A 16,249-nucleotide genomic window follows, 5' to 3' on the forward strand; every position below is an offset into this window, starting at 1 on the left:
TTATATTTTTAAAAAAGAAAGAAAAAGAAATTAAATGAAGACTTTTAAGATAACTTTTTTTTTATTAATCAATTCAGAAATTTGATAAATGAATCGACCTGTTTTTTTAGGTTATGGATCCGCAACCTAAAAAAAAGGAAAAAAAGTATAGTACAAGCCATGGATCCGTGCAAACCTAACGTATTCAGAATATAGATAAAAACATACCGACCTGATAATAAATGACACTCAATCAAAATACATACGATATGGATAAGATTTGGCATTCTGTATGAGCAGCAATTAATGAAATACTACTATATTTTTCGAAACAACATGTCAGAACCGCTCCATGCAATAAAACTTATTAACTTACGAAATTAATATATATATAAAAAATAATATCTACAGTATATGTTAAATTTGGATTTGTGGTGTTTGCTCACACAAGACCAAACCATCATATGTCCCTATCTCTGGCAGTACCTGACCCTCGAGCTCGACATATAAAAACGAATATTCATATAACATGGAAGCCACGTGGGTTAATAAACGTCCGTCCATATTGCAATTGACATCCGACGGCTCTAGACACATTTCAACTAACCCGACTCCGTTTCTCACCAACTCTTTTATGCCTCTATTTAAAACCTCCGATGTCGCTTACCTTTCTTCTCAGGGAAATTTTATTAATTCACAACTCGAATAAATAATTTCTCCCTTTTTAATTTTTATATGTTTAAGCACAAACAAAAGTACAATTTTCATATATTGTAATTGTACCTTGTAAGCGCAACGTGTAACTAGATTCATACACACATTTGTATTGCTTTAATTTGTTTCCTATATTAACATTACTACATATAGAGAAAGAGATCAAGACGACCATATTGTCATTAATTAAAACCGGTCGGTCGTATCCAAAAACCCCGTTTTCTTTAATCTAGTCGGCGGTCGTCATGGAGCTATGCAATCAAAACAACCACATCATCGGCGATCCGTTGAACTGGAACGCAGCGGCTGAAGCTTTGAAAGGAAGCCACTTGGAGGAGGTGAAACGAATGGTGGAAGATTACAGGAAAGGAGTGGTGAAGTTAGGAGGAGAGACGTTGACGATTGGTCAAGTCGCCGCCGTTGCTAGACGAGGAGGAGGCACGTGCCGGAGTCAAGGCGAGTAGCGACTGGGTGATGGAGAGCATGAACCGAGGAACCGACAGTTATGGAGTCACCACTGGGTTTGGTGCAACTTCCCATAGAAGAACCAAACAAGGCGGTGCACTTCAAAATGAGCTTATTAGGTAAGTTATATTTTTTTAGTCAATACCATATATGGTAACTATAAATTTGTTACTACTATTTTTATCTTTCTTTTAATATTGTACTATATCAACATTAAATGTGTTGAACAATTCTCTAGACTGGGCTGCTAGCTAGCTAGTGAAAATTTTTTAGAATGGGTAACTAATTACAATGACAATGATGATAATTACTAATGTATTTATTGAAAACCGAAATTAAATGGTTTTAACTTTTTTAGCTAGTGAATTAATTTTAGAGTAGGAGAAAAGAAGATTTGAATCCGGTATGTGTAAATACCGTGAGACAGGTTAAATGTATGTTCTTGGTGATCATCTCTCTTTTGCCTAGTTTTCCTTAATTTTGGCATTTTTTTAGTTGACTTCACCCTTCTCTTTGGTATTATTCGGTTTTACCTAATATTTAGGTGAATAATTTGTTTTCTCAGTACTAATTAGCTGAATAAGTTGGTATTTGGCAATAATAATTAGGTGAAGTTAAGTTACACATAACAGTCGTGGACGCTAATGATTACATGCCTCTCATTTCTTCATACACCAAACTTTAATTTATTCTACCAACATAAGATAAAATTTTGAGCAATTAATATTTGTGACGGACGCAATTAACGGTAACTTGCAATTAATGACTCGAGCAGGTTCTTAAACGCCGGAATATTTGGCACCGGCACCGGAGACACGTCACACACGTTACCCAAGCCGACGACAAGAGCAGCAATGCTCGTCCGTGTCAACACTCTCCTCCAAGGCTACTCAGGGATACGCTTCGAGATTCTTGAAGCCATTACTAAGCTTCTCAACCACGAAATCACTCCCTGCCTCCCTCTCCGTGGCACCATCACCGCTTCCGGCGACCTTGTCCCGCTCTCTTACATCGCCGGACTCCTCACCGGCCGTCCTAACTCGAAAGCCGTGGGTCCTTCCGGTGAGACTCTCACTGCCTCTGAGGCCTTTAAGCTTGCCGGAGTATCGTCCTTCTTCGAGCTGCAGCCTAAGGAAGGACTAGCACTTGTGAACGGGACAGCGGTTGGATCGGGTTTGGCCTCGACGGTTCTGTTCGAGGCAAATATTTTGGCGGTTTTGTCGGAAGTTATGTCTGCGATGTTTGCTGAGGTTATGCAGGGGAAACCGGAGTTCACCGATCACTTGACGCATAAACTGAAGCACCATCCTGGTCAGATCGAAGCCGCCGCAATTATGGAACATATATTATACGGAAGCTCTTACGTTAAGGAAGCTCAACTTCTTCACGAGATGGATCCTCTTCAAAAACCTAAACAAGATCGGTAACGTTTCTTGCCTCTCAAGTAAACTTATATTGTGCGCGTGTGGTTATATATAGCTGAGTAGCGTTCTCTGTTTATTTGCAGGTATGCATTACGTACTTCGCCACAATGGCTCGGGCCTCAGATCGAAGTGATCAGAGCGGCGACTAAGATGATTGAGCGTGAGATAAACTCAGTTAACGATAACCCTTTGATCGATGTTTCAAGGAACAAAGCTTTGCACGGTGGGAATTTCCAAGGGACACCGATTGGTGTCGCCATGGATAACTCTCGTCTAGCCATTGCTTCAATAGGGAAACTCATGTTCGCACAGTTCTCTGAACTGGTCAACGATTTCTACAACAACGGTTTGCCTTCTAACCTATCCGGTGGGAGAAACCCTAGTCTTGATTACGGGTTCAAAGGCGCGGAGATAGCCATGGCTTCTTATTGCTCTGAGCTTCAGTTCTTGGCTAATCCCGTGACCAACCATGTCCAAAGCGCGGAGCAGCATAACCAAGACGTTAACTCCCTAGGTCTGATCTCGAGCCGTAAAACCGCAGAAGCAGTCGATATCCTCAAGCTAATGTCGACGACTTACTTAGTCGCGCTTTGCCAAGCCGTTGATCTAAGACATCTAGAAGAGAATCTGAAGAAAGCGATTAAATCCGCGGTGAGCCAGGTGTCGAAACGGGTCTTAACCGTTGGTGCAAACGGTGAGCTACATCCGTCGAGGTTCACCGAACGTGATGTCCTCCAAGTGGTTGACCGAGAGTACGTGTTCTCCTACGCAGACGATCCCTGCAGCATCACTTACCCGCTGATGCAGAAACTTAGACACATTCTTGTAGACCACGCTTTAGCTGATCCAGAACGCGAGGCCAATTCCGCGACATCGGTATTCCAAAAAATCGGAGCCTTTGAGTCGGAGCTGAGATTGCTTCTCCCTAAAGAAGTGGAACGTGTTCGGGTTGAGTACGAGGAAGGATCCTCGGGTATAGCTAACCGGATAAAAGAATGCCGGTCTTATCCGTTGTACCGGTTCATGAGAGATGAGCTGAAGACAGAGCTGCTAACCGGAGAGAATGTTAGGTCACCTGGAGAAGAGTTTGATAAAGTGTTGTCTGCGATTTCTGATGGAAAACTTATTGATCCTTTGTTGGATTGTCTCAAGGAGTGGAACGGAGCTCCGATTCCAATCTGTTAATTAAAAAAAAATCTCTCTGTTTTGACAGATGATGATGATGATCCATCCAACATTCTTACATATAAAATACACCTATAATATGTTTCGTTGTATGCTAAATGCTGTCTTAATGGGTGTTACCCCCAAATAAATAGAAGCTTGACTTTATATACAGTTAAAAACGTACGTTTATCTTTATCTTATTGCTTGACTAAACATAAAGGGACGAGACTGATACCAAAAAAAGAAAAGGGTGTATATGTTAAAAAAAGAAAACTTTTGGGACTTAAAATTTAAATCAATCAAAGTATTGGCTGCAAAAAGAACACGATAAATAGTTTTCTAGCTCTGCGCGTTCGGCAAGAACCGAAAAAACCGAACCGAGTAAACCGAGATTTCCGGTTATTGGTATCGATTTTGTGAGGAGTGGTGAACCGATTGGGAAAATAATTTTGGGATTTCGGTTAATGATTCGGTTCGGTTCGGGGAGCTGAAACCGAACGGTTATTCCATCTTCTTCTTCCATCTGCTTCTGTGTGTGTCCGAAGAAGAAGAAAACTTTTCTGGGCACCGCTTCTTTGTTTATTTAGCGTTCCTACAAGAAGAAGAAGAAGAAGAAGAAGAAGAAGAAGAGAAAGCAATACGAAAAAATGGCGACTCTGTCTTCTTCATCTCGATTGTATTCATCATCTCCTATATGCAAATCTCGATTCTCACCAACAACTCTCGTCTCGGGGATTGATTTCATCTCTTTCTCGCCTCGAACAACTCTCTCGCCGGTGATTCTTTCTCTCTCTGTTAAACATAATCGACGGAGAAGCTCGCTCCAAGGTTCGATTTTTATAAAGTTTCCCTTTTTTTATTTTACTGATTTGAAAAATATGGAATTAAATTGAAGTATTCGAAGGGTTGATTTTGATTTTGGTTTCTGGGTTTCAGTGAAATCAGTAGCTAGCCCAACGGAGACAGTGTCGGAGTTCGATGAGATGGTCTCCGGTACGAAACGGAAGTATTACATGCTTGGTGGGAAAGGAGGAGTGGGCAAAACTAGTTGTGCTGCTTCTTTAGCTGTGAGGTTTGCAAACAATGGGCACCCAACTCTTGTTGTATCCACAGATCCAGCTCATTCTTTGAGTGATTCTTTTGCTCAGGTAAACGAGGCAATCGTTTTCTATAAGTGAAGGCTTTTAATCTTTGTCTGATGAAGATTTATATGATTGCTGTTTTTGTTGATTTTGTAGGATTTGACTGGAGGAATGCTTGTGCCTGTTGAAGGACCTGAAGCTCCTTTATTTGCTCTAGAAGTATGTTTTTGGAGTTATGTTTGGGGGCTTTTTTTTTGGTTTATGTGGTGATGATCCTACACTCAAATTGAGTTTTAATTTCTAGCTCTGCAACAGATAAACCCTGAGAAGGCCAGGGAAGAGTTTCGTAGTGCCTCCCAGATGAATGGAGGAACTGGGGTGAAAGATTTTATGGATGGTATGGGACTTGGGATGCTTGTTGAACAGGTATTTTTTTAGCATTGTGTGTGTACTTTCAGGTGGTAGTTGTTTTCTAAATTGTGTGTTTAAGTGCTCGTAAATGGCTTACCAGTCGTGATGTATTCCTCTGTGGTAGCTAGCCATGTGAGCTTCAATGTTTCTGATACTTAATCTAGGTGTCTCAAATGGATGTCAGTGCCTCTTACTGTTCTGCTTATGATACTGAATACGGTTTTTTGGTTGATGAAGTTGGGAGAGCTTAAGCTTGGAGAATTGCTCGACACACCGCCTCCTGGATTGGATGAAGCCATTGCCATTTCTAAGGTAATTCTGCCATTCTTTCTGATCTTTTTGTCTTGATATGTCGTTTTCTTGTCTCTTGCTGATTGTTTAGGGTATTCACAGGTCATTCAGTTTTTGGAATCACCTGAGTATAACATGTTCACCAGAATCGTGTTTGATACCGCACCAACGGTGAGCAAGCTGGACTGAAATTTGCCTTCCTTTATAGTGTAAAATATTAAAGACAGAGTCTATTGTTGCTTACAGGGTCATACGCTAAGGCTACTCTCTTTACCTGATTTCTTGGACGCGTCCATTGGTAAAATTTTGAAGGTGGGAAACCATTTCCTCTTTAACTCTTATGTTTTAGTCTCTTTTACTTAAGGGTTAATCTCTTTCTCAGAGTTTGTCTTCTTAAATACATTTTCTGCATCTTCAGCTTAGACAGAAAATAACCTCTGCTACTTCAGCGATCAAATCAGTCTTTGGGAAAGAAGGAAACAAGCCTGATGCTGTAAGTCTTTGTACATATTGGCTGATATAGTATTCCTGTTTATTATTATTCATTTAATTTTTCTTTATGGATGTGACAGGCCGACAAATTGGAAAAACTAAGAGAAAGGATGGTTAAAGTTCGCGAGCTTTTCCGTGACACAGAGTCAACAGAATTCGTCATTGTCACTATCCCAACGGTAATGTCTACACATGCATCTCTTTAGATTTCCTCCTTTCTTCAAGAATAAAATCCATTGGTCTGAAGTTGCTCTTACTGTTTGTTTCTATCGAAAAGGTAATGGCGGTCAGCGAGTCTTCTAGGTTAAGTGCATCCTTGAAGAAAGAAAGTGTTCCCGTCAAAAGACTCATTGTTAATCAGCTTCTCCCACCATCCTCCTCAGACTGCAAATTTTGCGCAATTAAGAGAAAGGTATACACACAAACACAAACTTCTCATGAACTAGTGGTCTCTTTAAACCAAAGATCGCTCTTGCATACTCCTCAAACTACAAAATGCTTTTGTTCTTGTGTTTGTTCTGTGATTTCAAAGCATCACACATTTAAATCGTGAAAAATGAACGTGCAGGATCAAATGCGTGCTCTTGATATGATTCGGGAGGATTCAGAACTCTCTGCTTTGACACTGATGGAGGCTCCGCTGGTAGATATGGAGATCAGGGGTGTCCCTGCTCTGCGCTTCTTGGGTGATATCATTTGGAAATAAGATCATTACACATACATTATCGACTCTAGGATGAAGAAGCAGGTTCACTTCACTTGTATGAGATAGTGTTGGTTAAGACATTACATAGTTTTCGTACAGATGTTGAAATCGTCTTTGATGGGTTTGGTAAAAATGAATATTGACGAGTCATGGAAGAAAAGAAAATAGAGAAATTATTCGAGTCATGTGTTTTCAAACTGTTTAACGAATTCAGTATCTGCAACATTTCGGTGGGTGTAAAAAACGTTCAATTTACGACTTAAGTGCTGTAAAACAAGAAATATAGCAATTCTTGGGGAGCAAAGCCGCAAGATATTTACATAGTAATGCATGTAGAAGAGTAAGACCTAAGAATAAGCCATTGCTTTACATAATAAAACAGCAAGGCTTCACCTTTTTTTACACAACCAAAAGGAGATTTTTCAATTTAAGCCAGTTGAGATCCAAAATACATTTATTCACTGACTTAAATCTAAAACCTTCTATTTTATTTACAAATTATTTGCAAAATATATATAACAGGACCCATCTTGAGATGCTTTGCTTAGTTAGGCTGTACAGATAGCTCTTGGTCATCAACTTGTACCTCTTTCTCTGGTTGTGTTGTAAATAAAGAAGCTTGAGGTTTTACTTTACTCAAAGATGGTTAAGGAGTAGCGGTTGTAGTTAGAGATGCTGAGAGCCCGATTCTCCTCTCTGCAGAAAAAAAGAAGAGTGATTCACGATCATGATCATGAGTCATGACCTGTGGTTTTGTACAGGGAGAAGAAATGTTTACCTCCAGTAGTGATAAGTTTCTCAACCCGGGCAACGATGTGTTTCCCATATGTGTATCTCTTCAAGGCATTCAAGTGAACTTTGATGCGAGAAAGAATGAGTGCAAGACTTTGATCATCGCATGTTTCAAGAACCTTCTGCACTACGTAGTTCCCAAATGGGTCCTTCATCATCGCCTGCAAATTGTTCCAAGTTTAGTGGGCCTTTTTTGAGACATTGCACAAAGACATGAGGGAGTTAGATTGCAGACCTGAAGAGGCTCGTTTTCATCAGTATAACCAAGCATCTCATTCACTAGAACCTGACGCTCCTCTGGACCGCCAAACGTTAAGCACTTTTCAACAACATTAGAAGCAAACTTCTGCTGACTCATCTTCACAATCTGTCCAGCAAGCTTATTGATAATTTCTGACCGTTCATGAGGTTTACCGTGTTGTATGATATGCTACAGCCGGAAACAAGTTTGATCTTTATCAGTGTGTCCATTTTCATGAAGCAGAAACGTAATTCAAGCTTCAGAATCTTACCTGAATAACATAATTCCCGTACTGATCTTGTGCTAGAGTACAGACTGAATCCATGATTTCCTCCATTATGATCCGTTGGGTTTCTATGTCATCAATATGCTCGAGTACCCTCTGACGCGATTCATAAAAAGTAGATTTCAAGTATCATTAATAGTGGACAAGAAAAAATTGGAACTTGGATCTATGATCAAGAAACTATAGGGTGAGATGTATAATATCAAACCTGGATTACACGGCATCCATATGGGTGTGTTGAAAGAGCTAAGACTTTTCCATAGAATGAGGAAATTATGAACTGTATCCAATCCTGAGGAAGACGCTCTATACACTTCTGGATGACATGGTTACCATTCTGGTCATGAACGCATTTCATGACAGACCCATCAAGCTCTTGCACCATTTGAGCTTGCTGCTCCAATTCAACCACCTCTAACGCCTGTTTCCATATCGCAGAAACAAGATAACACATTATTAACGCGCTCAGAAAAGTCAAACACCTATGTCAGTAGAATCATAACCACTAATAATATAAATAGGATCAAAACAGTGTCTTTAGATTGGGTACCTTTTGGATAACCCTGCAGCCATACATTTGTAGTGAGAGAGCCAAAACGTGGCCCGTAACTTGTTCAGCGAGTTCTTTTCTCTGCCTGTTTGTACCATGCTCAAAAAACTAGAACAAAACCAGAACAACATATGAGAAAACTGACACATCTAGCGATGTGCATTGAAATGATTTAGAAGCTACAGCTAGTACCTTTTGAATGACGTAATTTCCAAAGACATCTGTCATTAAAGTGCGGCCATAAGGAAGTATCTCAGGGAATATTGCATTCTTTTCCTCATCCGTCGCCGTCTCAAGTTTTTGCTGAATGAAACGACTTCCGTACTGATCCATGCTGCAAATGGTATGAAATCCAAACAAAAGTGAACTCGTAACCTTGAATGATGTATATTAGATAAGGTAAGGTAAATACCTGAACTCAATCACATGACCAACTATTTCTGAGAGCTCTAAAGACCTTGTCTTGTTGTTCTTAAACCCCTCTAGTAAGGATGCTTCTGTCGTGCTGCCGATGTCTACATGGGATGATCCTTGTGATCCTCCAAAAGGAACTTTCATCATTGAGGCTGATTGTGACATACGCATGTTCTGGAAATTTCTTGAATTCTTGGCAGGAGAAGGCAAATGGTTTCCTAGATACATGTTGCCAAGATCATACGAAGGACTCTCAAAGAATCTAGAATTTGCAGCATTGAGGTTACCCAGCTGTTGCCTGTTTTGAGCAAGTAACATCGCAAGGTATTCATTAGCCGTATCTCCGTTTGAAGTCCCAATATTGTTTCTAATAAGAGAATGATCGGTTGGGGCAGCAGTAGAAGATGCCGTATGCAGATACTGGCTGTAATGTGGGTCCATAACTGGAGAGTGAAGCTCAGAAGCAACTTGATTTATCAATCTGTTCAAGTTTTGTCTATCCCCTTCCCCACTCAGATGTGAGCCTGAAACATAAGGAATAAAAAAAAATGGTTCAATCTAAGGCACTACTGTGTTCTGTTTGTGTGTATAAGAGTGAGAGTAAGACATAGAGACAGAAAGAGAGGAAGGAGTGAGAAACCTTCAGCAGAATAGTGCTCAGCTAATGAATTCAACTTGTTCTTTGCCAAATAACCACCAGCTGTGGAGAAGTCTGTTCCATTAATATTTGCATTCCGACTATTGACATCAGATAAGCCCAGACTTCCTAATCTAGAATGATCTGAAGTTGAGTAAAGACTCGCTGAAGAGGAGGTTCGTTTAGGGATGTTGACTTGTCCATGGGAACCCACCTGAGAAGCACCAAGACTAGTTCCATACCCACTCATTCCACCATAATTTGCAGAAAACAAGTGATCTTTTGATTCTGGTGTAGCAATATTTTGTTGCCGCAAAGCCTTCTTATGACCGTTGGGTATGTAACGCATGACATCAGATTGATTCTCCAATTCCACTTGAAGCTGTGACTGCATATGGTTTTCTTTAACTTGACTCATCTCTGACATGTTCAACCTAGACAATGCGTCGGCAACATCAGCAGCAGAGTAAGATTCAGAGTTTTGGATGGCTGTGCCAAAAGTATTCTTCTTCTCGACAGGACCGACCCTGGTACCAATAGGGGGAAGGCCAGAGGCCGGAGATCGCCCGACTAGATGTGAGTCAGGAGTTCTATTCCTTGGCACCGGGGAACTCATGGTGGATCCAAGCATAGTATTTGGACTGTTTTTGGCAGTAGAATGTAACGATTCATGGAATGGTAATGGGCTGTCGAATCCACCCGCACTGAAATTCGATAAAACAGCAGAATCTTTCATGTCCCGAAAAGTGTTGCAGCTTGCAGGCCGTGAGAGTTGGCTGCCTAAGGCTGCATCCCGTTCAATTCCTTCCTGTAAAAGTAAACAAACAATGAAGTAGGAACCCTTGCGATCAACTTATATTCAACAGAATAAGCATCAATGTATAGACATTACCTGAAGAATATCAGCAAAACTCTTCCTTCTCGGTCCAATCCCAGGATAACCGCCGGATAATCCAATCAAGTCATCTCTACCTTGATCTAGCCGCTGCACATTCTGAGAACGGCCCTGGGCAACAGCATTCCTGAGTTCCATCAAATCATTCTCTGCCTGCTCAACTGGNGGATTCTGGTGCAGCAATGTTTTGTTGCCGCAAAGCCTTCTTATGACCGTTGGGTATGTAACGCATGACATCAGATTGATTCTCCAATTCCACTTGAAGCTGTGACTGCATATGGTTTTCTTTAACTTGACTCATCTCTGACATGTTCAACCTAGACAATGCGTCGGCAACATCAGCAGCAGTGTAAGATTCACAGTTTTGGATGGCTGTGCCAAAAGTATTCTTCTTCTCGACAGGACCGACCCTGGTACCAATAGGGGGAAGGCCAGAGGCCGGAGATCGCCCGACTAGATGTGAGTCAGGAGTTCTATTCCTTGGCACCGGAGAACTCATGGTGGATCCAAGCATAGTATTTGGACTGTTTTTGGCAGTAGAATGTAACGATTCATGGAATGGTAATGGGGTGTCGAATCCACCCGCACTGAAATTCGATAAAACAGCAGAATCTTTCATGTCCCGAAAAGTGTTGCAGCTTGCAGGCCGTGAGAGTTGGCTGCCTAAGGCTGCATCCCGTTCAATTCCTTCCTGTAAAAGTAAACAAACAATGAAGTAGGAACCCTTGCGATCAACTTATATTCAACAGAATAAGCATCAATGTATAGACATTACCTGAAGAATATCAGCAAAACTCTTCCTTCTCGGTCCAATCCCAGGATAACCGCCGGATAATCCAATCAAGTCATCTCTACCTTGATCTAGCCGCTGCACATTCTGAGAACGGCCCTGGGCAACAGCATTCCTGAGTTCCATCAAATCATTCTCTGCCTGCTCAACTGGAACCCCTGGCTGAACCGTGAAAAGCGATGATGAGTTATCGACTTCAACAGACTTCTTCCTCCATTCCCCAACAGGATCAAACACAGAGTCACCACCATTGTGAAACCTCTGAGCAACTCTCCAATCCTCTCTAGACAACAAAGGAGGCGGTAACCTCGGATTCGAATGCTCATTGGAATAGTAATAGGAGAGATACTCAGGGTGCCAACGTAACTCATCGTCAGATAAAAGCTCAACCCCATTGCTAGTACTAATACTGTTGTTGTTAATACCCCTAACATCTCTATGATCAGAGCTATTATTATTCAAGTAGTGATTATCCATAGCCCTTAACAAACCTTCCACCGTAGGAGGCGCGCTTCCGCTTCTGTGAACATCAATGTCTCGTTCTCGTTCTCGTTCACGGCCAAACGTTTGGCGATTACGATGTTGTTGGAGCAAAGATTCGAGCTCTCTCTGGAATCGATCCTCGAGATCCACATTGGATCCTCGATTCACACTAGTCAAATTTGATCTCGTATCCATGTAACTATTAGTAACCATCTCTTCCTTTCATCCGAAATCTTATCTATATTAGACCTAAAATCAATCAACACCTGCAAAATCAAAAAAATCGTGTCGGTGTTACGAAATCGGAGAAGAAGAATCCCATCGATTTCTATATATATAAAAAGAAACCCGATCGCGATAAAAAAAAGTCACCTCTCACGCGATGTTTCTAATGTCGACGAAGAAGAATGATATGGTGGTTTCGCTTGTCTCGTTTAGGTAGAAGAGACAAAACGAAGAGGAGAGACCATAAAAGGGGACATTGATTGGGTTGTAGGAGGAGGAGGAATGAATTACTGAAAGAGAGAGAGCGAAGTGTGAGATAAGAAGTGACGACGCGATTGGAGGAAGAAAATATAACAATTAAGGTGAAGAAGAAGAAGAAGAAGAAGAAGAAGAAGAAGAAGACAAAAGAGGCGTTAAAGCATGGAACTCTGAGATCGCCTTCATCCTCTCTCTTTCTCTCTGGTAAATTCTCCCAAACTGTCACTTCTCTTTTTTAGTATTTTATCTTATTTTCTATTTGTTTCCTATTTAAGTTATATCCTTTAACAATAATAATAATCTGAAAAGGGTGATTAGAAGATGCGGCTATTACGACACCGTATAATCTCTCTTTTATTCAGTGTTCAAGAAAGCGGTCTAGGCGGTCGCCTAGGCGCCGTCTAGGCGCTAGGCGCTCAGCAGACGCCTACACGACCGCTTAGACCGCCTAAAATCACATAATATTATTTTATTGTATATTTTTTATTTTTAATTACATATATTTAAAATTTTAAGTTTATATTCATATAAATGTTAATATGTTATTAATCTAAATTAAATAAATATATTTTTACTAATTTTAGTTTATGATTTATTATTATTTATTTCTTCTAACATATATTTTTACATAATTTTACATATAATATTATATATATAATGTTCGTATTGTAAACGCCTAAACCGCCTTAAAACGCCTAAAATTCCGACTAGGCGTTCTAGGCGCTAGGCGCTGGGTTACCGCCCACATACCGCCTAGCGCTTTCTTGAACACTGCTTTTATTATTAATCTGACAGATAGACAAATACAAAATATGAGAATCCCCTCAGGCCTCAGATGATGATTAACTAATAAAGAATCTCTTATAAATAAACTAATCATCATCAAAAACGTTTACTCCAATTAGGATGGACAAAATTAATGATGTCATTTACTAGTTCAAGATTACATTTTCTGACTGGAAAAATAACTATCCCCTGTAATATTTTATCCGCATCTGGTCCCCTCCCCTCTGGGCTTAATAAACTAGGCTCATAAGAAGCCCACATTATTCGATATGGATTCCATTGTTAATTATTACGCTCCGTGGTTACATTTTTTAGTAATTTAGTACCATACATTTTTTTTAACTGGTTGAATTATTCCAAAATTAAATTATACATCTACATAGATTTTAATAATCTCATGAATTTTTTTAATCCTTCTAAAATACACCGATGACTATTGTCAATTTTAAAATTTTTTAGTAATTAGTAGTACCATATTATTTTTTTACTGGTTGAATTATTCCAAACTAAATTACATCTTTTTTTTTAATTCTTATGAATTTTTATCCTTCTAAAATACACTGATGACTATTGTCAAATTTTAAAATTTAAGATCATTAAAACATTTACTCTCACTCAGACAAATTAATAAAAAAACAGTTTTAACAGCCAATGAAATAACTGAAAAGCCTAATTAAAAAAAAAAAAGAAAAGAAAACTCTTGCAGGCCACTCAAAACACTCCTCGGAACTCGGAAACTTTGATATAAAATGACCAAAACATCCCCATTCCACTCACCCTCTATGTATGGTAAGTTAACAAGGGTGAAACCGTAATTTAACAAATTAGTTTCCATTACAGTAGATTCAGTTTCCAATCTTTGATAAATCCATATATCATTCGTAATCATTTTCTTCATCTTCCTCCTTCTTCTTCTTCATCTTCTTCTTCCCATGATCGCTTCGCTTCCCAACGCAATCCTCTTCTTCACCCATACTCTTTGATCTCTCCACATATTCCCATGTCTGTCGCTTCTTTTCGCCGTTTAGCCGCCGGAGCAGCCGTAATTGCTGCTGCTGCTTCCGGTGGCGCCGCTGTCTACCTTTCTCCATCGGTTGTCTCCAGCGACAGAGGCGGTGGTCCGGTTCTAGATTCTTTGCGGCGTATGATTGGTGATCCCGCCGCTACCGTACCGTCTCGATCTGCTCAAGAGTCTGCTCTGATTGCAGCCAACGCTTCTAATCCGCTCGATGTTCTCGTCATTGGCGGTGGAGCCACCGGTTCTGGTGTCGCTCTCGACGCTGCTACACGTGGTCTCCGTGTTGGTCTTGTAGAGCGCGAGGATTTCTCCTCCGGTACTTCTTCCCGATCAACTAAGCTGATTCATGGAGGTAATTAAAAAAAATCGTACCTTTTTGAATTAAAAATCGTACCTTTTTGAATGAATTCGGATAAGAAGCCTTCTTAAATCGGACACTTGTTTTGGTATATTGAGTATGCGTTAAGATTAGTCCATTAATATACTTAATGCAACCGTTTGATTCAGTGTTCGTTTAAATTTTTCTTGATTAGGTGTTCGTTACTTGGAGAAAGCTGTTTTCAATCTTGATTATGGACAGCTGAAGCTTGTATTTCACGCGCTTGAAGAGCGTAAGCAGCTCATTGAGAATGCGCCACATCTCTGTCATGCTCTGCCCTGTATGACACCTTGTTTTGACTGGTTCGAAGTTATCTACTTCTGGATGGGATTGAAAATGTATGACTTGGTCGCAGGACCACGCTTATTGCATTTATCGAGATATTACTCTGCACAAGAGTCTATTGAGCTCTTCCCTACTCTTGCAAGGAAAGGGAAAGATAAGAATTTAAGGGGAACTGTTGTGTATTACGATGGGCAAATGAATGATTCACGTCTGAATGTGGGTTTGGCATGTACTGCCGCGTTAGCTGGTGCGGCAGTTCTCAACCATGCCGAGGTTGTCTCGCTTATTACAGATGATGCTACTAAGAGAATCATTGGTGCCCGAGTTCGTAACAATCTCACGGGTACGGTTACTAGCAATTTCGTGAATTCACTATTACCTCTGCTCTGCCATAATTTGTAAGTTCTTGATGAGATGCTATATTTTTTGCAGGACAAGAATTTGACAGCTATGCAAAAGTAGTTGTCAATGCGGCTGGACCGTTCTGTGATTCCATTAGGAAAATGGTTGATGAAGATACAAAACCAATGATATGTCCAAGCAGCGGTGTACACATTGTGCTGCCTGATTACTATTCTCCAGAAGGGATGGGCTTGATAGTCCCTAAAACTAAGGATGGTCGTGTTGTATTTATGTTACCGTGGTTGGGAAGAACAGTAGCAGGTACCACTGACTCTAACACGTCAATCACTGCACTTCCAGAACCTCATGAAGATGAGATTCAATTTATACTGGATGCAATCAGCGACTATCTTAACATTAAGGCATGTCTAGTTTCAATGAATAGTTTGATTCTTGACCATATCTCTCTTAAACAGTTCAGTTGATGATATAAGCCATCATAAATTTTCAATAGGTACGACGTACTGATGTTCTTTCGGCTTGGAGTGGTATCCGTCCATTGGCCATGGATCCAACGGCCAAGAGCACAGAGAGCATCTCCAGAGACCATGTTGTCTTTGAGGAATCTCCTGGTCTGGTTACAATCACGGGTGGAAAATGGACAACTTACCGAAGGTGAGGGCATTATAAAAATCAATAGGCAGAATGTTGTTAAAGTTGCGTTATTATTATTGCTCATCGGTAATTTGTTTTCAGCATGGCGGAAGATGCAGTTGATGCAGCAATCAAATCGGGAAAGCTAAGTCCAACCAATGAATGTGTAACGCAGAAACTACAGCTCCTGGGTTCTTATGGATGGGAACCATCTTCCTTCACAACTCTTGCACAGCAATACGTGCGAATGAAGAAAACCTACGGTGGTAAAGTGGTTCCTGGAGCAATGGACACAGCTGCTGCAAAGCATTTGTCTCATGCCTATGGTTCAATGGCTGACCGAGTTGCCACCATAGCTCAGGTTCGGTTCTATATTAATAAAAATCATCCTTCTTCATGTCTTTCATAGATAACATTTCGGGTTTCGGATTGCAGGAGGAGGGTTTGGGGAAACGGTTGGCGCACGGGCATCCGTTTTTGGAA

General features: G+C 40.5%; 4 protein-coding genes across 5 annotated transcripts; 3 read left to right on the forward strand and 1 right to left on the reverse strand.

Moving 5' to 3' along the window:
• On the forward strand, positions 670 to 3,920 carry LOC104745212 (phenylalanine ammonia-lyase 4-like). Its single transcript, XM_010466404.2, is given in 4 exon segments — positions 670 to 1,120; positions 1,122 to 1,277; positions 1,934 to 2,581; positions 2,666 to 3,920. Coding segments are annotated over 4 exon segments (2,088 nt in total). The 5' UTR covers positions 670 to 938; the 3' UTR covers positions 3,768 to 3,920.
• LOC104745213 (ATPase ASNA1 homolog) lies at positions 4,265 to 6,916 on the forward strand. Its single transcript, XM_010466405.2, has 11 exons — positions 4,265 to 4,577; positions 4,686 to 4,897; positions 4,988 to 5,050; positions 5,147 to 5,257; positions 5,480 to 5,554; positions 5,636 to 5,704; positions 5,780 to 5,845; positions 5,952 to 6,026; positions 6,106 to 6,204; positions 6,303 to 6,437; positions 6,594 to 6,916. Exons 1-11 carry the CDS (start codon positions 4,397 to 4,399, stop codon positions 6,729 to 6,731), a joined length of 1,224 nt encoding a protein of 407 aa, XP_010464707.1. The 5' UTR covers positions 4,265 to 4,396; the 3' UTR covers positions 6,732 to 6,916.
• Positions 7,001 to 12,537, reverse strand: LOC104745214 (pumilio homolog 4). Of its 2 annotated transcripts, none has more exons than XM_010466406.2 (12): positions 12,192 to 12,537; positions 11,478 to 12,085; positions 10,544 to 10,699; positions 9,655 to 10,459; positions 9,013 to 9,538; positions 8,793 to 8,934; positions 8,601 to 8,708; positions 8,259 to 8,471; positions 8,036 to 8,146; positions 7,759 to 7,953; positions 7,510 to 7,684; positions 7,001 to 7,427 (listed from the first exon to the last, which is right to left on the reverse strand). In XM_010466406.2, the coding sequence occupies exons 2-12, from the start codon at positions 12,030 to 12,032 to the stop codon at positions 7,378 to 7,380; spliced, it is 3,036 nt and encodes a 1,011-aa protein (XP_010464708.1). In that variant the 5' UTR covers positions 12,033 to 12,085; positions 12,192 to 12,537; the 3' UTR covers positions 7,001 to 7,377. The 2 variants fall into 2 exon arrangements, with proteins under 2 accessions (XP_010464708.1, XP_019092764.1); XM_019237219.1 differs by lacking the exon at positions 10,544 to 10,699 and adding an exon at positions 10,713 to 11,237 and having other exon boundaries at positions 9,655 to 9,934; positions 11,322 to 12,085.
• LOC104748101 (glycerol-3-phosphate dehydrogenase SDP6, mitochondrial-like) lies at positions 13,956 to 16,249 on the forward strand (the record flags this gene model as incomplete). The annotated part of the gene is made up of 6 exons (XM_010469791.2): positions 13,956 to 14,458; positions 14,640 to 15,113; positions 15,203 to 15,534; positions 15,627 to 15,787; positions 15,869 to 16,127; positions 16,202 to 16,249. Coding segments are annotated over exons 1-6 (1,644 nt in total), but the record flags the coding sequence as incomplete, so codon positions are not given.

The sequence above is a fragment of the Camelina sativa genome, chromosome 15 (genome assembly GCF_000633955.1).
Source record: "Camelina sativa cultivar DH55 chromosome 15, Cs, whole genome shotgun sequence".
In the NCBI taxonomy this organism is placed as follows: domain Eukaryota; kingdom Viridiplantae; phylum Streptophyta; class Magnoliopsida; order Brassicales; family Brassicaceae; genus Camelina; species Camelina sativa.